The following is a 26,849-nucleotide window of genomic DNA, read 5'->3' as shown; positions in this document are numbered from 1 at the left end:
AATGTTGGATGAGGCTCTTAGCTGGTGGACTATCCTAACAGTAGCAATGTGAGGCCACACCCCTAGCCAGCATGCTAATACTATGTGCTAGCAATGTGTGATAAGGCCCTTTATGTGCTAGCAATGTGTGATAAGGCCCTTTATGTGCTAGCAATGTGTGATAAGGCCCTTAGCTGGCCTGCTAACACTGTGCTATCATTGTGGGATGAGACCCAGAGCCAGCAAGCTAACTCCACAGGAGTGATGCTGGAAGGCTAGTACCAATGCAGGATGAGGGCCATAAATTAAGTGCTAACACCGTAGTAGCAATGTGGGATGAGCCCCAAAGACAGCATGTTAACACTGGAGTGGTGGCAATGTAGGGCATTGCTTAGTAGCCTGACATTTTAAGTGCTATTATACACATGAGCAGCATTTCAGAAATTACTCTAAGTAACCCAGCAAATGTCACACTGTCTCGCTGTGGCCAATAACATTGTAAACGCTAACTTCCTGCAGGGCTGAGCGACTCTTTAATAAATACGAATCTTATTTTATATCAAAAAGACAAAAAAAAAACACTCCCATAAACTACTTTCCTTTTAATGAATCCCGCAGTAGAACGAGAGACAAGCCACAGTAAAGGGCTAAACAGATGGCAGCACAGTGATTATTCCAATTAGCACAATTTCATCTGAGCTCTGCCAAATGTAGGACATCTCCCATGTTAGAACCGGGTTCTGCGTATAGGGAGCAACTGGTGGCACTTTAAGTTGCTTCTATTTTAATGTTTTAATGCTCAGGGTCTCTTTCTTTCTAATTATAAAAGCGTTCATATTGATTGTCTGAAGTGTGATTCTGAGAAGGATCGTCGTAATTAATGAGCTGCTTAATTTGAAATATATCAAGGGAAGCTGGTGCAAATTAGCATTTCATTTTGGTTTTCATTGTCTTTTGGTAGCAGAATTCACAGAGACCCTCAGGAATGTAGCCTATGTTACTTTATTAAGAGAGTATTAAATCTGGCTCTGTGGTCCAGCTGTGGTGGGATTTTAATACCAGACAATGTGCCTTTTGTTACTAGGCCACTACATAAGTAAGTAATTCAGCTGAGGAACCAAGGCACTGGATCTAGATCTGAAAGGAGGTCAACTATGTAGGGTATATTCTGTAGTTATACTAAGCCTGAATTGCTATTTTTAATCTAATTATTAACCATTCCTTTAAAATTCCATGCTTATGCTATAGAAATCTGGGGATTCATCACTGATTATGGTATCATTCAGCCACAAATAATTCTAAAAAGACATTCAAAGATGATTAACTGCTTTGTCCACCTGCAAACTTGGTGCTAAAAAAAACATGGTGCTATTGGAAAAATATTTTCTTTTAACTTTTAAAAACTTTCTTCACACCCACAGATCTCTATAAATATGGTTCTCTATTGAACCAAAGGGATTTTTCTATTGCATATATCAGTAAAACCTTGATAACACAGTTATATATTTCTGCAGTAACACATTCATTGTACCTGCAGCATTTAGCCAACATATACCTTCACTCTGGAACAAGGAAATGGTAAACTTGCTTTTATAGCCTACAACATTAAGAAAAGATTTTAGCCCAGTTTTTCAGTCACAGACGGTTTTTCATTGGCAAAAATTTGGCATGCTAAATATCTCATTCAGTTGGCAACTGGGAGTCAGGAGCAGTGGCTTCCTACACTGTGGAAGTGGAATTTTATGAAGGAAGAGAGGACCACGGGCCCAAAGCACATCTCCTGCTGTACCAGAGCCATTTATGGAGAGTCTTATCACTTTCTGGCCTCCCGTTATATCATGAAATGACTCTAGAGGGAGCTTACAAATGAGTCCTGTATTTTTTTATTTTAGAAAGTAGTATAATGTATTTCACTAAAAATAAATATTTCAGTTTATCTACAGAAAACAGGTTTTACACTGTAAAGACACGAGCATTACCGTCAGCTAAAGATCATTTACGGTACCTGAAACAGTCAGTATAACTTAACACACATCAATACACCTCAACTCAAAATATACCAAAAATGTGTTCATCTATCTATTAACTATTCCTTATTTAAAGAACAATCATTTAATCAAGTTAAATGATCCCAACAGATATGTTAACTTAATACATTCGTTAAGAATGAAGTGAGACTGAAAGTTGTAACCAGCAGAAGAACAGAATGAATCCATACCAGGATTTTAGAGGTGTAGGCGCTATTGATGGATATAGCATGGATCAGCAGGTCCAGGGTTTTGGGTGGGATGGAGCTGGGGTCCGGGATCTCTTTGTAGTGAACATCCCCCGTGTAAAACTGCACTGCAGTCATCCTGTTAGTGGTCAAAGTGCCGGTCTTGTCCGAGCAGATAGCCGTAGCATTGCCCATGGTCTCACAGGCGTCCAAGTGACGAACCAGATTGTTGTCCTTCATCATTTTCTAGATGTATCATTAAAAACAAAACACAAACAGAAGCATCAGACCGCTGCCATATTGATACTTTTCCTTATATATATTTACTGTACTCATTCTTTTGTATTAGTAGGATTTCTGCTTTAAATTCCTTTTAGCTTAAAATTATTTAGCAACAGGTCTGTTGAAATGCAGTTAATCAAGTGAAGAATCGGGATTTAACAGATTGTATTACTTTAAATTTAGAGTTTATCTCTTTAGACCTATTATATACATTATATAGAGCATAATGGCAAAAAAGGGAGTTAATATGGAGGTGTCCCAATAGTTTTGTCCATAAAAAGTAGCTGCAAGGGGGGACCAACTCCACACTAATACCTATGGGGATTAAAATGGAATGTCATCCCAGCCATTGTAGATTGTATGGGATAGGTATTCCAATGCTTTTGTCCATATAGTGTAGCTACAAAGAGAAACCAACTCCACACTAATGCCTGCTGATTTAAAATTCAATGCCATGTAAGCTCCTGTAAATTATTAAAGAGGTGTCCCAATACTTTCATGGGGAAACCAACTCCACGTTAATGCCAATGAGTTCAGAATGGACTGTAATACAAGTTCTTGTAGGTGTATGGTATACGTGTCTCAATACTTTTGCAAAGGGGGACCAACTTCACACTAATGCCCACTGATTTAGTATGGGGTGTCATATAAGCTCCTGTAAATCAATATGGAGGTGTCCCAATAGTTTTGTACATGTAGAGTAGCTGCAAAAGGGGACCAACTCCACACTAATGCCTATGGGTTCAGAATGGTCCATATGCAGAGTCAGATTTTGGGCACAGAGATAATTACTGTATATTAACAGATGCTAAGCTATACCTTGACAGAGTAGGCCAAGGAGATGGTGACAGCCAATGGGAGGCCCTCAGGAACCGCCACCACCAGCACAGTCACACCGATGATAAAGAACTTGACGAAATACTGGATGTAAACGGGAGTACATTCCGGCAGCCACTGCCTCTTCTGGTACACAAAGTTATCAATGGCAAAGTAGAGCACCAGGATGATGACCGTGATGGCAGACATCAGCAAACCTGAGAACAGATAATGCAGTATAAAGTCAATAAGTGAGTGTAAATTTAGAGTTGTATTTTCTTAACTTCTGAAGGCAAAAATTTAAACTCCAAATCAGAAAAGGTTGATATCCAGGAGCAATGAAGGAATCTCAGGAACATCTACAGCTTTCAAAAACTCCACATACAGTACAGAAGGTACCTGCTTTGCCGATCTGCACGGCCAGCTTGGTTAGCTTGCCCTGAAGGACGGACTTCTCTTTCTTGGAGACGCTGGACTTCTTCTTCTCCTTCTCATCTGTTTCTCCACCTTCCGCACTCTTCAGCGGCTGCATCTCCATCGCAGCGGCTCCATCCTGCTTCTTAACTGTAACGGTTAGAGGAACAGAGTCTGATTACAGAGAGCCAGACAGTTTAGAGATCTGCTGCGTCAAGACTTTCAGGACTTCAGCAATCAATAGATTTTCTTTTTTTTTTGGGGGGTACAGACAATGGTAACCATGACATAATTGTTGTGAAGCTTAACAACAATATTATTTCCTTTTTGTCACCTTATTTTACTTTTTGTCACCTTATTTTAATTGTAGTCGATCAGTCTAGATGAGTTTGATATCTAATGTTTGCTTTGTTAGCTATGCAATGGAGCCATGAGGCTAATCATTTCACTTAGACCTGTTATATACAGTACTAGTCAAACGTTTGGACACACCTTCTCATTCAATGTTTTTATTTTTTCTCTTTCCATTGTAAATGAATACTGAAGTCATCCAGACTATAAAGGAACACAAGTAATCATGTAGTAAATTAGGCATTTAGGTGCTCTTATCTGGGTGCTGTTAACTTCTTTAACTGTGAGGCTGGTAACTCTGATGAACTTATCCTGTGCAACAGAGGTAACTCTTGCTGTTCTTTTCTTGGGTTGGTCCTGATGAGAGCCAGTTTCATCATATAGTTTTTGATGGTCTTTTCAACTGAACTTAGAGACACTTTTAAAGTTCATGAAAATGTTCAGATTGATATTTCTTATGAGTGCAACTTAGCTAAACAGGTGTGCACAAATATTTGGACATACTGTATATATCTGTAGTTGAGCCCAATTTTTCATAATTTAAGCAAAAATCTACCAAACTCTAACTTTTGCACATCGGATTCAGGTAGTTTCTGAATACATTAGCCTCATCTCTCCACTTAAAATAACAAAAATAAGCAAACTTTAGTCAAACTGTCTTAGTATGGATACACATCACTTATCACTTAAAATAAAATACAGAATCCAGGGTTAGTGTAAACAGAAGTGCAGTCCAAAATGTAGGACAGAGCATTAATAAGCAGAGATAAGAAGATGGCCCTCAGGTTCACTGACCTGAAGAAGCTACTGTAAAAAAACACACAGGTGAACACAAGTTAATCAACTATCAAACCATCCTAAAAAGCCCATGCTCTGTGGATGCTATCCTGAAAACACCGCATGGTAAACAGTCATAACTGTATTCAAGGCATCTCCATTAACTTCAGCAACTACACAAGGAACATCTAAAATGTCAGCAAATTGCTTTTTACTCAGAAGAACATTCTGTAAAAATACCATGTATTTGGATTATAGACTGACATGCCAAAAGACATTGGACACCAGTATGTAAATTGTTACTTAGAGTGTCACGTACATCACAGAAGTCATTACCACCCACAGTAGACAGATCAGTGGGTGGTAATGATGAAGAACAGCGGCATCTGGCTAAAACTGTCCTAATGAACAGACTCAGAACGAAGCGCCTTGTGCAGAAATCCCGATTCCAAACCCACATTCAATGCAGGAGACTTCTTTCCCTCTCAGGGGTATATTCCTTAATATTTGTTTATATTTGGTATACTGTCTGTTTTATATATATTAACCTAGGCAACAGCCATCCGTCAAATGTTCATTGCTATCTTGGCAGTGAATTATCCACACACGTGCATACCCAACGCATGTATACCCCTGGTTGTTAGGCACACATGGACATGCAGCGGTGCACAAACCTACATCAACTTTAAACAGAATAAAGGCATGTTTCAATTCATACTTTTCCTGTCTTTACAACAGCAAAGACACACTGAAATGCCCTAAATCTATAATAATAAGTGTTTGATGGCTTGCCCGTTTGATGGCTTGTCTATAGATTTCTAAAATAGGGCACTTTGTTTATTAGAAGGAGTGTTTATTTTTGGACATATAGTGTACAGTATCCCTATATTAAATCAAAGCCCAAAACTCCTAACATTTACGATTTAGAACAGATCCTAATGAAAATAGTGCAGAGAGCTCCAGACTCAAGAAAACGACAAACTGCAAACAGACAGACGCCAGAGCTGCAATCTGCACTGCGATGGGAGGAGAGAGAAAAAAGAAAAAGTAGAAGCACAAGAGAGAAAGACTGAGAGCTGAAACCAGCGGGAAAGTGAAAGTAGGTTACCTTTGGTCTGGTTGTTCTCCATATTTCCATCCTGCATTTTACCTACGATGAAGACATACGAGACACGGAACAAAAATAACAGAAAGCAGACGATAAAACATTCATCACACGGACATAAACAGTGAAACCAAAATAAAAAAGGAAGACAGAAGATGAAGATTTCATCAACATCTCAGTGACAGTAACATACATAACACACAGTTATTCATAATGAGGCACTGAGGTACAGTATGGGTTCGGGTGAACAGCTCTAATGTTCTAGTCTGTGTGATTCAGCAAAAGTGATCGGAGTAGCTGACTCGTTTTTATATTAGCCTAAACCTCCCTGCCAAATCTGTAGAACAGATACTTCCAGAAAAATATCAAATTAAATTGAATTATGTGGCAAAATTTGCACTTATATACACTATTGTATATGTACAAAAGTATTGGGACACCTGATTATTGTTTAATTCACTCATTGTTTCTTCTGAAATCAGGCTATTGAAAAGAGTTAATTACTGCTTTTATCGATGTAGCTGTCGGTACAATACAGGGACGAATGATTCCTACTAGATTTTGGAACTGTGAGGATTTGGCTGACGTAGTTTAGCAGGGGACCCAGATCATGCTACTCTTCCCTCAGCAGCCGGAGTCTGAGATAGCACAATTGACCATGCTCTGTCTGGGATGGTGCAGTAGGTGGTGCTCTCTATTTTTCACAAACCCCTCAAATTGTGATGATGCTGATTGGAACAGGAATCTGTTAGCTAAAGTATAAGAGCTGGGGATCTGGTGCTTTTCTCCGAACATGTTGTAATGATTTCTACTAATGCTGCATTTGTTGGATGATCACCAACTCATCCCAAAAGTATTGGGTGGAGCTCCACCATTCCATATTCACAGTTTAATGGCTCCACAGCTTATTGGTCAGGGGGCCTATACCACTTTATACCACCCTGTTTATCTGTTCTAGCGAGTTTTAGTCGTTATAATCCTTCTTTATAGAGATTCATTTGCAAACGTGTGTCAGCAATGGCTGCAACTCAAAGTTAACTTAAAGTAACCTAATTCATTCATACATTAAAATGAAGGAGTGTCCACAAACTTTTGGCCATATAGTGTATGTTGTTCATGTAGTTCAGTGCTATGAATGAGATGCCACAGTATGCCTGAATTTTCTCAGTGTATAGATGTTTGTGATCTAGCTAATCTTAAAGAATACCTCATCTTAAATAATAAAGGTGCTACAAATGATTCTTAGAAGAACAGTAGAAGAACCGTTCTCAGAAGAGGCACCTCTTTGAATTTTACATACATTCAGGTAATTTTATGAGATATATTTGCTATAGATGCTAATGCTACAGTAGCCTTTAGGAGATCTTACAAATAGCTCATAATAACATCAGTACCAGAAGCTGGAACACTGGAAGTCCAGGACAGAAAAAAATGGATTTAAGACTTCTGTTCTGTGACATTGCTCATTACTTGTAGCACCCTTATTATACAACATAACTTTTTGACACTGGGTATCATTTCTCTAATTCTGGGCCCTGAACTGTAGTTCTGAGAGGACCGAAGCAATGTGTGGTTCTGTCTAATGATCAGAAGTTTGACACATCAACAATACAAGAAAAAGCCATTCAGAAATTTAATGGGGAAGAAGAACAAACACACACAGAACACAAACAACAACAACGAGGGGTAGAGCAACAGTACACGACCGCACAGGACATGCAGGAGGTCAGACACCAGGGGGTGGGAGCATGCAACATCACGGATGGCAGGGGGAGGGGCTAGTAGGGTAGAGTAGTAAAGACATTCAAACGCTGAACTGCTAAAATACTGAATTACTGAATTCTGCACCTGTAACTGAGAGTGTTATACAGTATTTCTTTTAGGTCTGTGGGTTAGATATATACGTCCTTACCGACTTAGATAAATTCATACGCTACATATAGACATCACTGTCAGACAAAAACTTGGTGAAAGCATTTCTATTACTTTCTATTTCTATAAGATGACTAGTCTGAAGAACAAATCTCTGTTGCAGATTTCTCCTGGACACCCCCAGCCAGCGCCCCAAGTAAATCTGTTTAATTCCAACAGCAGCTCACCTGATTTACCATCATCAAGCTCTGAGGTTTTAATGAACACAGTGATGTATATGTGTATTTATTATAATATGAGTAAATTAGTTTAGCAAATATTACATTTAATTATTTTTAATTGAAGGCTTGACCTGCCCTCTGTAGATATACTCCCACAAACTCCCTGTTTGTAGTGCTGTTTTGCTTTTAAACTGGACTGTAGTGAGTGGAGTAATACCACATAAAATAGTTCTGGTTTATCCACTATTCAACTTACTCTAAAACTACAACCCATTTTTGGGGGTGTGTCTACAGAGATATGTAAATTGGTGCCTATCCAAAGTCCAAAGTCAGTAATCAATCAATCAATCAATCAATCAATTGTTCACTTAATTAATCACTGAAATATTCCTTTTATTATTTTTCTTTCTTTCTTTTTATCTCCCTTAGGTTCCCAGAGAACATGCCCACTTTGGGCTCGCATGGGTGGAGCATGGGCTTTGGTTGGCATTATGAATAGGCTCTGAGTGGGTTCGTAAATGTGTTGTAAATGGGACCCAGTTGGGCTTTCCAAATGTGTCCCATAAATACAATACATCTATATCTTACTGGGGTCCAATCTAGGCTCCATGGAGTTCAGTTTACAGCTCAGATTGGGCCCATGTTGAACCCCTCCTGGTCCCATCACTGACATCATCCATATGTGGAGCAACATGGTACCGTAGACAAAACTTCCCAAAGGTTCCCAGCTGGGCTACCCATACCTAGCATTAGCTGACTAGCATTAGCTGACTAGCGTTAACTGATAAAACTATTTATACTCAGAAATCAAAGGTACTTCAACCAAAAAAGGGGCAAAACAGAGGAAGGAAAAGAAGAATTCACAGATTTCGGGTGACATGCAGGCAGTAGGAGGGCTGCTCAGACGGCTAGAGAGGAAAAACGAGGGAAAAGGAGGAAAAAAAGAGAAGGATGGAGCCATGAGGGAGGGACAACGGAGGTCTTCTCAACCTACCATTGACTAGGCTGGTATTACCAGGGGCATTTGCGCCTGCAGCACCATCGGTAGCTATAGTTGCGATGGGGTGGGAGGAGGGATGGGAGCAGTCTAGCGAATAACAATGGGCAAAAAAATAAAAAAAATAACAGTGAACAGAAACAGCATGGTTAAGAGCGTCGTCACCACGATTAGTACACTTTTCAAATATGCTGCTTTCAATGGAGAGGAGATGTGGAGAAGAGATGGCATCAGTGGCAAAAACACTCAAAATGCAACATAAGACAAGATATAACATAAGTAACGTAACACGTAACGTAACGTAGGCAGGACGTAAATCAAACCGAAGCACAGAACGACACGATGATCAATGGCACTACAGAGCAAGGATTGACCTGTTTCCAACACCAGACCAGTAAAAATCAGACCAAAATCAAAAACCACGTTGGTGTTATGAAAAGTAGCATAAAAAGAGAGATTAATGTAAATCATATTGATTTGGACTGAAAATAGATAAGAAATAAGGATCAACCCCATATCCTACATACTGCACCACGATTAGACCTAATGTTAGACAATTACATTTCTACCATTCTATAGCAATCAAAAACCATTATAATATAATACATTTAAGCATAAAATGACTAAATGGTGGTTTGTGTGGGTTAGTGTAAACCACTAGATGTTCTAAATGTAGAACTACAGCCTTTTAAATAATTCACCAGTAGAAGCATTACAAGAACCACAGGAATTGCATACAGTACATACTAATCTAAACTATCTAAGACAAACAGCACACTTTTTAAACAGTAGGCTAGCCCCAGAATTCATAAGCAAACTGTGTGCACTACAGTATAGTGTACTATAGTATATAGTAGGGGAGAATGGTGCACAGCCTTTTTTGAGGAAAAATAGAGCATGAAATGGCTAAATTAGTTAAAAAGTATCAAATATACACTACCGGTCAAATGTTTTAGATTTGTTTTTGTAGTCCAGTAGCAGTGCTTTATGAACCAGACAAGCTGCTTTTTTATTTTCTCATCTTAGCAATGTCTTGCTTATTATTATGTCTATACTTCACCTGTCAGACCTCCAATTCTTCTCTTCACTTATGAAACTGAGACTTAGTCCAATGTTAAGCTGAGGTAAGGACTGGTGTTGCCATGTGGATCAGCCAGGCGAGACTCTTCCAGGAGCAGTTTTCTCCTGTTTCTGAGAGATTTTTGAAGGTGTAGGAAACAGTACTCACGACTCTCTGGCTTCATCTGTAAAGTCTCTAAAGAAAAGACTTTTACTTTTATTAGTTAAACTTACTGTTTTAGTTTTAGTTAACTAGTTTTACTTAAAGGGCCGGGCAGTTTACTGCAAAACTCTGTGGATTTTATTGTCTGAATCTGAGGAGCTTAAATGGCAAAAATAAAGGGAAGAAATGGGGTGTTCTAAAACATTTGACCGGCATTGTATAAAAAAATAAGCTCCAAAATAAATGTTTAAATTATTATTTTACTTATTATGTAACTATTTGATCTTACAATGTCTACATTATTATTATTAGTTATATTAGTCTCATTTATGATTAAAGTTTTTGTGAGTTATTTAGTAACTACCTCCACCATGTTTGAGATTTATATAATTTAGGAGTACATTCTGTAAAATCTACAAATTCTGTGATATCTACAAATTGCACAATAATACCTATGTAAAAACAGCTGCTTTATTGGTACAATACTTAGTATAATAGTATAATATATACTGTACCTTCTGCCCTTGGTTAGGTTGTGCCTCAATCTCCTCTACTATCAAATGAATCAACTATAAACCAAACCCCATATCTCTGAAAACATAGTAAGATAGGATGGGACCATAATCAATCAACCATAAATAACTACTTGGTGCTTCTGTAACCCTGGTGCTCTTAAATATGCTCTTAAAGGCACCGGGTATAGAAATGACTAATATCAAAGAAATCACGTTAGTTGCTTTAAACAGAAATTAAAGATTGGGTCAACCCATTGATCAGCACATCTATGCAGGAGTATGGATGGAATGCATTTAATCTGAGGACTTAAAAAGATGCAGTGGTTGAGCTTCTCTTTTTAAGTGAGGAATCACTGTGATAAAGCCGGGCTGAGGATGGGAGGAGGAGTTTAGTAGGGTATTAAACGGGTTAAGGGGGTTTGGAGGGACTGAGCTACTGGATTTTCCTGGGGAAGAGTAGGGTCTGGAGGGGGACAGAGAGGAATACTCTACCTGCCAGCTGTTGGCCATCCTCCACTGCCTGACCTGTGTTGTGGTTTACAGAATAACAAGAAGATAAGGCCTCGCACTGGCAGATAGCATTAGCATTTCACATTGCCCCACCAGCAGGAGAGCTGCCATATTGTTTTTTTTTTTTTAAGTCATGTGTATTAGACCTCAAACTGGAAGATACTGTAACATTAGCTTTGCACATTGCCGTACCAGTAGAAAAGCCATCGTGTTATTTTTTCGTGTGTTTATAAGGCCTAGACCTGAAAGACAGCATTAGAATTTCACATTGGCCTACCAACAAGAAAGCCGCAATATTGGTTCTGTTTCATGTGCAGATGTCTGGAAAACTTCTTTACTACTTCTAATAATCCAGTTGTGCTCCACAATAAGAACAACTCAGTTAAACTGCTGCTAGCACCCATAAGGCTTGTTAGTCATAAGGCACCATCAACTGTGCCAAGCCAGAACACATAGCCTTAGTATCACTTGTCATTTAGCAGTGGTCTTTAAATACAAAAACAAATACAGTGGAGCTTGAAAGTTTGGGAAACCTTCAGACTGTTTTATATTTCTGCATATATATGACCTAAAACACCATCAGTCCGAAAAGTAGCTAAAGAGAACCCAGTTAAAATACGAAATGTTTTTACAATTTGTGTATTGATGAAAAACGATCCAATATTACATATTTGTGAGTATCAAAAGTATGTGAACTTCTAGGATTAGTAGTTAGTTTGAAGGTCAAAATCAACAAAGCCACTTTAAGAGCAAGGTGTGTAATAGTCAGCAAGGTCACAAAGGACCCCAGGGTAACTTCTAAGCAACTAAAGGCCTCTCTCACACTGGCTAACATCAATGTTCATGAGCCTACCATCAGAACACTGAACAATACTGGTGCACATGGCAGAGCTGCAAGGAGAAAGTCACTGATCTCCTAAACAAACATTGCTGCTCATCTGCAGTCTGCTAAAGATCATGTGGTGAAGCCATAAGGCTCTGAAAGAATGTTTTTTGGATGGATGTGACCAAAACAGAACATTTTGGTTTAAATGAAAAGAATTATGTTTGAAGACAGGACAACACAGCATTATATCATAAGAACCTTATTCCATCTGTGAAACATGTGGTGGTGGTAGTATCATGATTTGGGCTTGTTTTGTTGCATCTGGGCCAGGACAGCTTGCCTTAATTGATAGAGCCTTGAATTTTGAATTATATCTGAGAATTCTAAAAGAAAATTTAAGGACATCTGTTCATGAACTAAATCTTAAGAGAAGATGGGTCATGCAGACAGACAAAGTAACAAGTTGTTTTATCAAAGAATGGATCAAGAAAAATTAAGATATTTTACAATTTCCAATAAAATATATAAATGACAATAAATAAATGACCAAGAATAATATTTTTGATGTTTGATTTGTGTTTAATTGGGTTGTTTGTATCCACTTTTAGGACTTGAAAAATCTGAAAATCTGATGATGTTTTAGATCCTATTCATGCAGAAATACAGGAAATTCTGAAGCACCACTGTTTATTATTATTTTGTTGAGAGCCTTGGCGCTGCAGTGTTAGCATTAGCATAGCATTCTACTATTATACTATTGTAAAACAATAGTACATAAGTTTGAACCATTTTCTATATAAAGCTATATAAAACAATAAAAAAATAATGTCTAAATGGTTGTCCATCTTAGATAACAGCTTAAAAATGGTTCCACTGAGTGCTTAATCCACAATAAACCTTTGACATAAACATTTGGCAAACTATCTTTTGGCAGACCAAATTCTAGCCTTTAACTCAACTCAAACTCAACTAATTTTAGCTAAAACTTTCTCTTAAATGAACAATTTTTTACTTATAAAAGAACTCTGTCATCCTTAAATCCCAGCAAGAACATGGTTAAATGCATTCAATGGTGCATCTTATGTATACCAGGTACAAACACTGACAGGTATGAAAACTGTAACCTCCAGGAAAAGGTACTCAACCCTACAGAACTGCAAAAAAATCTAAAATCAGGTGCCATCATACAGAACATCAAACGTTAATAATATAAGACCTATAACAACATTTTAAGAACTTTCTACATCATTATTATGCACTGACAAATCTTCCTGCTATAAGAAACTCACATGATTAACAACTAGAACATTTATATTGGCTTCTTTAAGTAAAATACAGTATAAAGCAAAAAATAAACCGTCCCTTTCAAATACATCATACTTTCAGTTTTCACAAATATTCTTCTTCGAAATATATTCAATAAAAAGACAATGAGTTTTACCCATTAACTAACAGTGCTCTCACATCACCCCACAGGTTACCTTGTAAATTGCATGTTACGATGAACTGACTGGCCTCTATGTTGTAGGCTGTAAGAGCAATCATTGTTTTCTAAGCTGCTAACACAATGCTGGCTGTGTGTTTTACTGTTTCTTTCTTCATCAAGTTTTCATACTATATTTTACTTTAAAAGAAATAAAAACAAGACTTAATAAACATCAATTTTATCAAATCTATTTTAAATTAAACATTGGTCCAAATATTTAAGTAAATTTAACTGATCCAGGATTACAGCATATACAACTTAATATCAACTTCTAAACTGGAATTGCTGCTGTATTAGGTTATATAGTAAATATAAAAAATACAGCAAAGCACCACTAGAACCGTAATTTAATGACTACAGAAACTTCCTAAATAACTACATACACATTTTGTTTGCAGGATCCACAGGTGGTCAAACATTTTTCACAACATCTTAAACAGTCAGAAAGTTTTCAGAAATATTTCAGCTCGGCAAAAAATTAGAGACCACTTCAGTTTTGTATCTGTTTCTCTGATTTTGCTATTTATAGATAAATGTTTGAGTAAAATGAACATTGTTGTTTTATTCTATAAACTACGGACATTTCTCCCAAATTCCAAATAAAAATATTGCCATTTGAAGCATTTTTTTGCAGAATAGGAAAAAACTCTGATGCAACAAAAAAGCTCAGACCTTAAATAATGTAAAGAATACAAGTTTATATTCATAAAGTTTCAAGAGTTCAGAAATCAATATTTGGTGGAATAACCCTGGTTTTTAATCACAATTTTATACATCTTGGCATGTTCTCCTCCACCAGTCTCACACACTGCTTTTGGATAACTTTATGCCACTCATGGTGCAAAAATTCAAGCAGTTTAGCTTGGTTTGATGGCTTGTGATCATCCATCTTCCTCTCGATTATATAACTGAGGTTTTCAATTTAGTTAAATTAAAGAAACATTTTTAAGTGGTGTCTTATTTTTTTCCAGAGCTGTATTTCAGCTCACTGATGTTCAGATTCCCTTATGAATAGAACAAAAAATCCCATACATATTAATGCAAGTTCAAACTAATAAGATAAACTAGATATGTAATATATGTATATATTTCAAATATGGCAAGGGATAAACCAAAACACCAAATACACCAAAAAATAAACAACATCTAAAAATAGGAACTGTGATTACACAACTCATCTGTGACCATCAGTGTACTAGAAATACAAACAATATTATAAATGAATACAACAGTAATTGCATGTAATTTCATCAGTCTTACCAAATACAATAAATTATTTTAGTACAATTATAAAACATCAGATATATCTAGTATTTTAACCCACAGACGTTATCATTACTTAGCTATATTATAATAAACACATTGAGCATTAATTGCACTTCTGGCTAATGAATAAAAACATAAATGAAATGAGCAGCAAGTAGGAGATAATTAAGGTCAAAGCTATTCATATCACTGGTGTATCTGAATTCACAGGGTTAATAAAGGCTTAAACAGAGTTAAGTATAGGAAAACTGAGAATCTATACTTTTGTTTAATACTGTACCTTTCTTTTCTTTTTTCTCCTCCTCCTCTCCGCCGGCTCCCAGCAGGGTGAAGATGATCCCGGTCTGAGAGTTCACACCGACGGCCGTGACCATCATCCGACCTGAGCCCTCCATCACATGGGTACCTGGTAATTCAGGACGCACAGTGCGGTAAGTAACGCTAGCAGGACGAGGACAGATCCTCCTGCAGATACTGTAAATAATCACAGACACCAGAAGCGGCAAGGAACCTGCGGAACACAGACTGCGAAACGCAGCAATGCAGCGTCTTGGGTAAAAGTTAAAGGAATATTTATTCACAGAATTTGGGAAAACAGTGTTTTATACTTGTCATTAATGAAGGTTAAAAAGTTTCAAATAGAGGAGAAATTCCTCATTTTACATATTTTATAAAAATATTAAATATATATATATATTTTTTTTGTAATGGGGCATATGTTACAAACAAAAAAGCTCTGTGCAATAACGCTGTTGTATATCTATGATTTTTTTAAATTTGTGTATTCCAGGATAAGAAGTAGTTTGGTTTAAATGTTGACTGTGAACCTCTACCTCACTCTACTTAAATGTACCTAACTCTACCTTGTTCTACCTCACTCTACATTATTCTAACTTGTTTTACATTGCTCTACCTCACCCTATCCTGCTATACCTCAATCTACCTTGCTCAACCTTTCTCTACATCACTCTACTTTTTTCTACCTCACTCTAACTTTTTCACTCTACCCTTCTCTACAACATTCTACCTCATTCTATCTTACTTTACCTTACTCTACCTCATGCTTCCTTAGTCTACTTCACTTTAAATGTCTCTACCTCCCTTTATCTCACTATACTTTACTGTACTTCAATTTACTTTACTCTACCTTGCTCTACTTCACTCTACATCACACTACCTTGCTCTACCTCTCTTTACATTACACTACCTCGCTCTACTTTATTCTACTTTGCTGTGCCTCCCTCTACCTCGATTTTACACTACCACATTGTAAAGTGTTCTTCTTTACTGTACCTCACTGCCTTACTCAACCTCACTCTACTTTACGCTACCTTGCTCTATCCCACTCTACCTCGCTCTTACTCACAATACTTCAGTCTACTTTGCTCTCCCTCTTGCTACCCCACTCTAAATTATTCTACCTCACTACCCCACTCTGCCTAGCCATTTGGACAAAGTGTATATATATTACAGATCAGTTTTAATACTTACAGCATTTTATATTTTACAGGATAAATATTTCAGTATATATCAGCATATTGTTTTATGACACTGTTCACAGACAGAATCAGTACAATAATGTAGTGATCATCAGTATAGTAATAAAAGAAGATCTAACCAGAAAGAAGCATGGGGTCTTTGTCGGCTGATTTTCGGACGTGGTCGGACTCTCCCGTTAGAGAACTCTCATCTATCTTCAGATCGTTTCCTTGTATCAAGATTCCATCAGCTGGAAGTAGGTCACCTGTGAGAGGATACATGAAGATATATGAGGATCCTGCAGAGACACTCACCAGCCCTCAGTCTGCAGACATCAGCAGGGCTGTCTCCCAGCGCAGTGAGACAAAGTCAGCTTACATCCAAGTACATCCAAGTTACAATAACCTTCACATTCTCAACTGAACAAATGAGAGTGAGCTTGTCCATGGTTTTCTTTTATTCACATTCTAATCTTGCAGTCTATAATAGAATAATAAGCATTTATAATTTCATCATAATTTATCTTTTAATATATGTAGGCTTTATGAGCTTCTCACTTAATATAATTTGATAACTCTGGATAACCTGAATAGTAAGAGGGAAGAGGACCTAAGCAATAAAAAAAAAAAATCCAGAAGAACTATGGCAGTAATGAATCAGAGATTATTCACTTCTTTTATCTTTCATTAGCATTTTGTGGTGCAATTGAAGGAGTTGGAGTAAAGATTGTCTAAAATTAGATCAAATCCTATGGATCCTAGTTATAACGTATTGTGGCGGCTCTGGGTTGTGTGTGTGGCTGCCTGTAGGCATGTTTCTGTTCTTCTGTGTGTGTGGCCTTATGTGTTCTGTTGTGCTATGTGTGCTGTGTTGCTCTAGCCTACGTAGTTGGTCCCTCCCCCGTAACCTAGGGTATGGGGAGGGGCCATGCAGATGGGTGCGGTTTAGGGCACTCACCATAAAGTAAGTGAGTAGTGAGTTTAGTCACTTGGTTCTGTTGGTAGCCTATTTGGGTAGAATGGTTTTAGCTCTCCTAGTCTTGTTAAAGACTGTAAGTGAGTGGCAAGCCTGTTTAATAAAGGAGCTATTGAGCATTCAGCATGAGTCTCACGGGTCTTCCTTCCTCTTCCACGCCACATTTGGTGTCAGAAGTGACCCTGCTGGAAGATATTGAGCTGCTGGCAGGGGAAATCGAACGGCTGAGGAGGAAGACAGCGGACCAATGGACTAGAGGCAAGGCTCTCCAGCGGAGTGGACTCGGACCTGACGGCGCCAGCGGGCTGTTCGGAGGTCGTGGCGGGGGAGAGGACGACGCGAGCACGGCGGCGCTGGCTCCCAGAGCGGATGGCGCAAGGACGGCGGCGCTGGCTCACGGAGCGGATGGCGCGAGCCTCCGGGATGGCGGGCTTGACAGCTCAACCCCGCCTTACCCCCTACGACGGCAGCGCTGACTGGACAGCCTTCGAAGCTCAGCTTGAGATCGTGGCGGGCGGTGCGGGCTGGACGGACGCCGAAACGGCAGCCAACCTCTGCCTGGCGCTGTCACTCCATTCAATGTGCATCTCATGAAGAAGCCACTGAGTCCGGCAGTTGCGGAAGCAGATCCCGAGGGTAAGCATAGCGTTCCTGGGGCCACCGTAACCCTCACTGGGTGGTCCCGGCTCCGTTTCCCGGCCGGCTGCAGTGCGCTCACTTGTGGCCACGCCCCCCGCAGCGCCAGCACTCCAGTTGGGTCGACTTAACGCTGTCACGAAGCTTGACTCCTACCCGCTCCCCAGGATCGACGATACGCTGGACCAGCTGTCTGGCTCAGCCTGGTTCAGCTCGTTAGACCTGAGGAGCGGATATTGGCAGGTGCCCCTCGCGGCGGGGGATAGGGAGAAAACCGCTTTCTCGCTCGGCTCAGCCCTATGGCATTTCACGGTGCTTCCGTTCGGATTGTGTAACTCGCCGGCTACTTTTGAGCGTCTTATGGAGCGTGTTTTATGCGGGGTTCCGCGGTCGTGCTGCGTCGTTTATTTGGATGATGTCTTGGCGCACAGAACCGACTTCAACTCCGCACTGTCTCACCTTGAAATCATCCAAATTAAATTCAGGCGGCTAACCTGAAGCTCAATCCGGCAAAGTGTAATCTGCTAAGGCAGCGCGTGAGCTTCCTGGGCCACGTAGTGAGCGGTGCTAGCGTGGAAACTGATCCCAAAAAGACGGAGGCGGTCCGTGACTGGCCCACACCGCGAGACGCAAAAATGGTTCGCAGCTTCGTGGGGCTCGCCTCGTATTACAGGCGGTTTATTAGGGGGTTCGCGGACGTGGCAGCGCCGCTTCATGCTCTGACTAAGCCTAGTGTGAAATTCCGCTGGTCTGACGAGGCGGAGCGGGCATTCGAGGAGCTAAAAAGCCGCCTGTGCAATGTTCCGATTCTAGCGTATCCGAAGGTGTCTGAGAGTTTCATTGTGGATACTGATGCGAGCGACCACGGCCTCGGAGCAGTCCTGTCGCAGGTTCAGGACAGCTCCGAGCGCGTAATAGCGTACTATAGCCGCCGCCCCGACGGCGTGCTGTGCCATACCTGGGAGGATCCGGCGAACGGGCGGCGCGTTTTTCAGGTGGTGGTGCCGCGGGCGCTTAGGGGATCAGTCCTACGGGGAGTTCATGGGTCACCTGGGGCTGGGCACTTTGGTGTCACCAAGACTATGAGGTGCCTGAGGCAACGCTTCTATTGGCTTCTATTCTATTAACTTATTAATTTAAAGCTAGGATAGCTAGTTTATTAAAACTTATAAATTAAAGATAGGTCAGCTAATTATAACTTAAAAATGTAACTCCTGTATTTCAGTGGAGAATGTTTCAGCTAACTTTATCTGGGTTAGCTAACGTTAACTATTTTATTTCAATGGGGGAAATTTTAGCTAACTAGCTAGGTTAGCTAATGGTAACTACTTTATTTTAGTGGGAATGTTTTAGCTAAGTTACTGTTAGCTAGGTTAGCTAATGTTAACTACTTTATTTTAGTGGTTTTAGCTAGTGTTAGCTAGGTTAGCTAATGTTAACTACTTTATTTTAGGGGGGAATGTTTTAGCTAATGCTAGCTAGGTTAGCTAATGGTAACTACTTTATTTTAGTGGTTTTAGCTAGTGTTAGCTAGGTTAGCTAATGTTAACTACTTTATTTTAGGGGGGAATGTTTTAGCTAATGCTAGCTAGGTTAGCTAATGGTAACTACTTTATTTTAGTGGGTAATGTTTTAGTTAGGTAGCCAAAGGTAGCTTTAAGCCCAGAGTTAATGATAGCCAACTTTTGGGAGCACACACACACACACACACACACACCAAACACAGTGGCTACTTTCAATCAAGCCTACCATATATTATACAGAGAGCAATGCAAGCTTTTAAGCTAAGCTAACTTAGCTAGCATTAGGTTAGCTAGCTAGGTCTTTGCAAAATCAATCTACAGCAGATCACAAATGGCAGCTAAATAAATATGATTTTGATAACTGGATGGAGGATTGCAGAGCATGTGCACAGCACAGTAGTAAGTGGTGCTCACCACTTAGTAAGTGGTGCTTACCACTTTTTACATAAAAAATATACATCACGTCCCTTCAGGGTCTCCGTAGAAATGTGTTTCTTTGAAGTAATAAAACATATCAGACCTGCTTTCAATTTTAGAAACCTTTCCTAACCTATTTCCTAACAGGTATTTCTGCCTCTGCAGCGCCCTCACAGGTTCAACTGTGCTATAGGCGAGGAATGTTAGCCGATAATGCACTGTAATCGAAGCCCTCCATGTATTACTCCACCACATACAGGTAACCTAGCACACCACTGGGAGTCGCTAGATCCCATAGGCACAGTGCAGAAACGCCATTTCTCCAAAAGGCGGCACAAAGACACATGTGTAACGCGTGTGTAACCCTTTTAGGTCTAAGTAATTGTAAGCAAATGTGTGACGAATGGTCTAGGTACTTTTTAAATAATATATTTTGAAAGGTCAGATGGACAGGCTATTTCATCCAAAAGGATGGGCCAAAACATCAGATCTTTGGAAAAATCCTGTAACAGGCCACTAGCAGTTAGCTCGAGTAGTAGGTCCACAGTCTGAGACTTGCTTGGGTGTTGCTTAGTCCTCATTGTTATCTTACACTCTGCCAACAGTCTATTCTTCCACCTTCCACCTACATAATTTAAATAGCAACAGCCTATTTGAATAAATGTACACCAATCTTGATCTAGTGTTCATTAATTTATTATTTTTGTTTTTTAAACAACTTTGAAAAAACTATTTTTAAACAGCTTTTTGCACCAAAAATCTGGGACTTTTTTCAGCTAATTTCTTTTTCTGCTGTACTTTCATTATATATCTTGTTCCACAGTTTCCTAGATATTGAACTATTCAAACGACTCCAGATTAGACAGATTGTTTGGTCTGTTGCTCAGCAGTTCACAGGATGGCCCGACTTGGGATCATTTGGTAGATATTGATCACTGCATTATAATATACAGCCAATGGATTGTCAATCGTAAGAAATACCATGTGTCGCGTGTGAGTGTGTGAACTCGCTGAGGTGCATGTGTCACACGCTCAAAGCATGAGACTTGAGAACACTGTATAGTAATGATTAAAATCACAAAATGTTTAAAAACTCCTTAGAACCTCACGTGACTCTTCAACTTTCTCTAAGCTTTGCCTGGATTTCGTTTCTCCCACACTTCCGCTCAGATTTAAAAATAATAATGGTGTGCTACAGAATGCCACCCATCAACTTTAAGCTTCAACTAGCCAGGATGGATTCCCTTTTCCAATCTGCCAACTCTTCTCCCCCACAGGCTCTATCTGTCACTGTCAGCGGCTGCACATTTTCCACCTCCCACTCTGTCAGGATTCCACGGATAACCACCACGGATAACGTCCTCGCCTGCAGATCTGAAGCAGCCCACTCCGAGAGCATGAAGAATCGTCAGATTTGAAAGAGTGTTGGTCAAAAATGCTGCTCTGCTTAGTCCTAGAGATTTCTCCTCTACAACATCTGGAGAATTCCACCATTTCTGTCTACAGAGAGGCCACCCAGGCACTTGTTCAATCCTTCATCGTCTTAAGACTTGTCTACCACAACCCATTCCTGGCTGGTGTTCCTCTATAGCTATGTATCTTCAGACCCTGCAGCTGATTCAGAATGAGTTGGCAAGACTCATCTTCAAGCTTTAGTCAACATTCAGCAATGGAAACCCTCCACTGCATTTTATTTACTGACTTCCTAAAGCTGTTCTTCAGTTTCAAAACCAAGACCTACAGGCCTACAGAACCAAAAATGGACCAGCACCTTCCTGCTTGATGGTAATGATCAATATACCCCTTGAGCTTCAAGTAGGGCTCAGAGAGACACATCTTGCCTCTTCAAGACTTCAGAGAGATCCAAGATATTGGCCCACAGAAAAGTACAAATTACTGATTCTATTTATGGCTTGTTTTTGGCTTGGCCATGCTGTGCTGATAGCCCACTCCCCTTAAACTCCTTAAAAGATATTAAAGAAGTCCATACTTCCTTCTTATAACTACCATAGGCCCTTAAATAGAACCTTGAGGGACTCTTCAATATATGCTGAATAACCTAGTTATCAAATAATTCTTAGATTATACGAGGTTAAGAGGTTTTAAAGGTTCTTATGTAAAGACAATTGTTTATACTGAACAATGCTAAATTAAGGAACCCTTTTGTGAAGTGCACACCAAGCTTCCTGTAGACTGAGATAAGCAAGGACAATGTGAGACAGTTAAAATGCATGAATGGTTCTTTACTTTGCTAAAAAGTTATTCAAATTGGTGAAAATTTGTTCTTTAAACATGCCCCACTTTTTTTTTTTTAAAGATTTTTCTTTTTAATTTCTCCCATTTTTCTTCCCAATTTAACTAGGTCAATTGTCCCACTCTTTCATCTGTATATCCCCCATCAACACAAGGAGGGTGAAGACTAGCACATGCCTCCTCCGTCACATGTGAAGTCAGCATTGCCGAGTAGCTTCATAGCGTGTTCTGAAAAAAGCACAGCGACTCGGTTCAGATACATCAGCTCACAGACGCCTTGTGCTGATCAACATCACCCTTTGGAGTGATGTGGGGAGAGAGCGTCATCTACCAACTCAGAGAGAGCAAGGGCCAATTGTGCTCCCTCAGGGCTTTGGCAGCTGATGGCAAGCTACATGACTGGGATTCAAACCAGTGATCTCCAGTGATTATAGTAGCAGTGCTCAGCCCGCTGGATCACTTGGCACCCAAACACGTCCCACTTGTTTTAGTACCATAGTGAACACATACCGTATTTTATTTGTGCAATGTCACCGACCACAATGTCCGCCACTGGTAGCTGGATGACCTGCGCCCCGCGCACAACCTGGAATTTCTGCTCCTGTTCGATGCGGCTCTGTAAACCTCTGAACTGCTTCTCCTTGCTCCAGTCGTTGAAGGCGGTGACGAGGACCACGCAGACCACCGACAGCAGGATAGCCGCACCTTCAATCCATCCGGCCTCCGCCTCCCCCTCATCCTCCGCACCAGCGTTCGCCGCCCCACAAGCTGCAGAGAGAGATACCAGGCAAGTATTAAACACAGCCACAAACAGTACAAATCTTAAAAATCTTAACGCGACCATTTATTCATGCATATTTAAAACGACTAAAATAAGAAGAAATTCACATTTTCATTTACTTGAAACTCAAGATACCTTTCTAACGCCTGCTTTTTTTTTCTCTCTTTCTTTCCTTTCTGTTTTCTCTATCTATCTCTTTTACATGTATGGAGATGCCCTGTTCCTGATGTTCCCAGCCTGGCTCTCCACTGCCCGCTGTGTTGTACTCTAGCTCAGCAACCCTGCACTGATTACCATTAACACACTCAGTATCTGTTTCTATATTAGCTCTATAGTTTGTGCCCATCACATTTTTATATTCATAAATTAGTACCTGTTATATTAGCCATAGTTCACATTAATTCTCTGCACTGTTTTTGTTCTGTTATTTGTTTGTTGTTTGTTATTTGTTTGTACTGAGCGGGTAAACTGGAGTAGGATGGGTTCCTCTGACTGAGTCTTGGTTCCTTCCAAGGTTTCTTCCTCTTAAAGGGAGTTTTTCCTTGCCACTGTGTCACCATAAAATTGGCATTTCTGTGGTGCTGCTCATAAGAGGCGTGGACCTGTTTTTCCTGTAAAGCGGCTTTGTGACAACCTTTGTAGTAAAAAGCGCTACAGAAATAAAATAAAATTGAATTAAATTGAATATATACTAATTGGAATTGTTGGGCAAATTATTTAGTATAAAAATTAACAAGTAAAATCAACTTTTCTTCAAATTTAAATAAATTTAACAAGTTTTCACTTTTTTTTACTTTTTATCACCGGTTTTCTCAAAAGTTTTAAGTAAATTTAACTTATTCAGGCCCACTGGGTCACTGACAGTCTATCACTCAGTGTGTGTTCATAGGTAAAGGGGAGTAGTGGGTGTTCTTTTCAGGAATGTGATGCTGGGAAATGGGTGGGGCTACAGACATTATCTTGTCCAAATGTTTGTGGACGCCCATTCTAATGAATGCATAGATTCAGCTACTTTAAGTTGTATCCATTGTTGACACAACTGTGCAAATGCACATACATAGCTTGTCTAGTCCTGCCAAAAGAATATGACTATTTGCAGCAGGTGACAGATAACATGAACTAACTGACACTGCCTTATGCCAGGTGAGAGCTAGCTGACAGGGTGGGCTGTGGAGCTGTGGGACTCTGTGGAACTCTATGGAACTCTGGAATGATTGTGGTCCATCCAATACTTTTGGGTACTGTATTCTGTAACTGAAGTACTGTAAAGGCCAGTCCTGCCACAGTGATTAGCGGATGATGAGCAGCTCTAGAGAGACAGCTCACAAAACTGCTTATGGCTGCACTCTCAGGCATGCTCTCTCGCTCCCTCTCTCTCACTCTCTCAGAGGAATATAATAGCTACATATCCAATTAACACTTAGCGCAGCAGCGTAGAGTGGGCAGTTTGTGTGTGTGTGTGTGTGTGTGTAAGCGGTGTAATGTATGTACACACAGTTATAGATAAATAAGTGCGCTTTAAATACAGCAGCAGCAGTTCAGCGGAAACGAGAGGATATCTAAGTGCAAAAATAACTGTATGCTCTCTCTCTTCAGCTCTTTGTAGAAGAATGCAGGATTAAATACAACTTAGACTAACTACACACACACAGACACACACACACACACACACATAAAACACATTCATACACACAGAGCCTTATACTTTGGTCTATTTATTCTTATTTATCTTTCAGTCTACCTGTCTGTCATCTTGGCTGTCCATTCATCTTCCCAATACTCTGCCATCCATCCATCTATCCATTAATCCATATCTATCTATATCTATATCCGTCTATCCTTCCATATTTCTTGGATCCCTACATCTGTCCATCAGTCAATTTAGATTTCCATCTAGCCATTTCAGTCTTCCATTCTTTTTCAATCCTTCCACCTGTCTGTTTATCTATCCTTCCAACCATCCACCTTTCTATTAATCTGTCCTTCTATCTCTCCATCTGTCCACCTGTCTATTAATCTGTCTGTCTATCTATTCATTGGTCTATCTGTACACCTGTTGTTTAATCTATCTGTCTATCTGTTTGACTATCTATATATATCCTTCCATTTATTCTGTCTGCCTTTGTATCCATCCATCCATCCATCCATCCATCCATCTATCCATCTGCCCCTCTATCCATCCATCTATTAATCCATCCCTACTCAAATACATATAAAATGTTTGCCACAAAAACAATTGATTTAAATGCAGAAACTCAGTCTGGGTGTGTAATATAGGCAGAACCCTGGGCACAGAATGACCACACAGCTTACATTCAGCTTTAAATCTAGTTTAACTGCAGTTATTACCTCTATTCAGAATACAATATACTGACAGTCAGTATTTAGTGCAGGATACATAATGCACCACATTAACTATACCATAACACTGTCATATTATTCAGTTCACCTTACAGAGAACAGTCTGCATCAACCATGTACAAATACTGGACTGAACACTGGAGATATTAGATATTAGATTAATCTTTTCATCTTTACATCAGCATGATTAATCTGTTCATCTTTACATCAGCATAATTTATCTGTTCATCTTTACATCAGCAAGATTAATCTGTTCAATTTTACATCAGCATGATTAATCTGTTCATCTTTCCATCAACATGATTAATGTGTTCAACTTTACATCAGCAAGATTAATATGTTCATCTTTACATCAGCATAATTACCCTCTTCAACTTTACATCAGCATAATTACCCTCTTCAACTTTACATCAGCAAGATTAATCTGTTCAACTTTACATCAGCATGATAACTCTCTTCAACTTTACATCAGCATAATTACCCTCTTCAACTTTACATCAGCAAGATTAATCTGTTCAACTTTACATCAGCATGATTAATATGTTCATCTTTACATCAGCATAATTACCCTCTTCAACTTTACATCAGCATAATTACCCTCTTCAACTTTACATCAGCAAGATTAATCTGTTCAACTTTACATCAGCATGATAACTCTCTTCAACTTTACATCAGCATAATTACCCTCTTCAACTTTACATCAGCAAGATTAATCTGTTCAACTTTACATCAGCATGATAACTCTCTTCAACTTTACATCAGCATGATAACCCTCTTCAACTTTACATCAGCATAATTACCCTCTTCAACTTTACATCAGCATAATTACCCTCTTCAACTTTACATCAGCATAATTACCCTCTTCAACTTTACATCAGCATAATTACCCTCTTCAACTTTACATCAGCATAATTACCCTCTTCAACTTTACATCAGCATAATTAATTTGTTTAACTTTACATCAGCATGATTAATCTGTTCAATTTCACATCAGCCTGATTCCTCTGTTCAACTTTACATCAGCATGATTAATCTGTTCATCTTTACATCAGCATGATTCATCTGTTCATCTTTACATCAGCATAACTAATCCAGTTGATGGAATGATGGAATATGTTTTATTTTGTGTGTTATTTTATGCACTTTTCCCGTGTTGCTCTGGGTCTAGTCGCGGCGGTGTTCCTGCAGATTAAAAGGTCTAGTCTGTAAAGCAGGAACTCTACGGGAGCTGTGATTGGGTACAGAGCAGTTTTGTCTGCGCTCTGCATGTTTAACTAACAGCCACAATTAAAGCGCGTGTCTCAGTCAGAGGCTGGAGGTGATGAAAGCGCGAGAGCAATAACGCCGTCTGATAGGCTGAATCGGACAGGTTTGCTACTGTGACAATGATCAGAGCGCTGCTGCTGAATACAATATAACCCAGCGGAGAGTTTTATACACGGCTAGAACAGAAAACCGCCACTGTTTCACTGCTAATACTGCTAATACTGACACGCCTCTAACAAAGAAATCAACAAAACTACTGAACCCGTTTACTCCTGACACTACCCTACAGATCTGGTGATCACAC

The 26,849-nt window shown here is 39.5% G+C and overlaps 1 protein-coding gene across 13 annotated transcripts in view; it reads right to left on the bottom strand.

Moving 5' to 3' along the window:
• The window catches only part of atp2b2 (ATPase plasma membrane Ca2+ transporting 2), a 217,933-nt gene that overhangs the window by 45,104 nt on the left and 145,980 nt on the right, over nt 1-26,849 (bottom strand). For 9 of the 13 annotated variants that reach the window (XM_022682415.2, XM_049471421.1, XM_022682416.2 and 6 more), the window contains exons 4-12: nt 22,648-22,905; nt 16,473-16,598; nt 15,135-15,260; nt 11,259-11,291; nt 9,027-9,119; nt 5,943-5,984; nt 3,692-3,856; nt 3,296-3,510; nt 2,198-2,440 (exon numbers count right to left, since the gene is read on the bottom strand). In XM_022682415.2, the coding sequence (XP_022538136.2) occupies nt 2,198-2,440; nt 3,296-3,510; nt 3,692-3,856; nt 5,943-5,984; nt 9,027-9,119; nt 11,259-11,291; nt 15,135-15,260; nt 16,473-16,598; nt 22,648-22,905 (1,301 nt within the window). The remainder of the gene's footprint in view (nt 1-2,197; nt 2,441-3,295; nt 3,511-3,691; nt 3,857-5,942; nt 5,985-9,026; nt 9,120-11,258; nt 11,292-15,134; nt 15,261-16,472; nt 16,599-22,647; nt 22,906-26,849) is intronic. The other 4 variants (XM_022682418.2, XM_007238027.4, XM_007238022.3 and 1 more) reach the window with 3 other exon arrangements.

Source organism: Astyanax mexicanus, chromosome 24 (assembly GCF_023375975.1).
Source record: "Astyanax mexicanus isolate ESR-SI-001 chromosome 24, AstMex3_surface, whole genome shotgun sequence".
Classification (NCBI taxonomy): Eukaryota; Metazoa; Chordata; class Actinopteri; order Characiformes; family Acestrorhamphidae; genus Astyanax; species Astyanax mexicanus.
The sequence above is the reverse complement of the archived record's forward strand: the minus strand, read 5'-3'. Positions and strand labels throughout refer to the sequence as shown.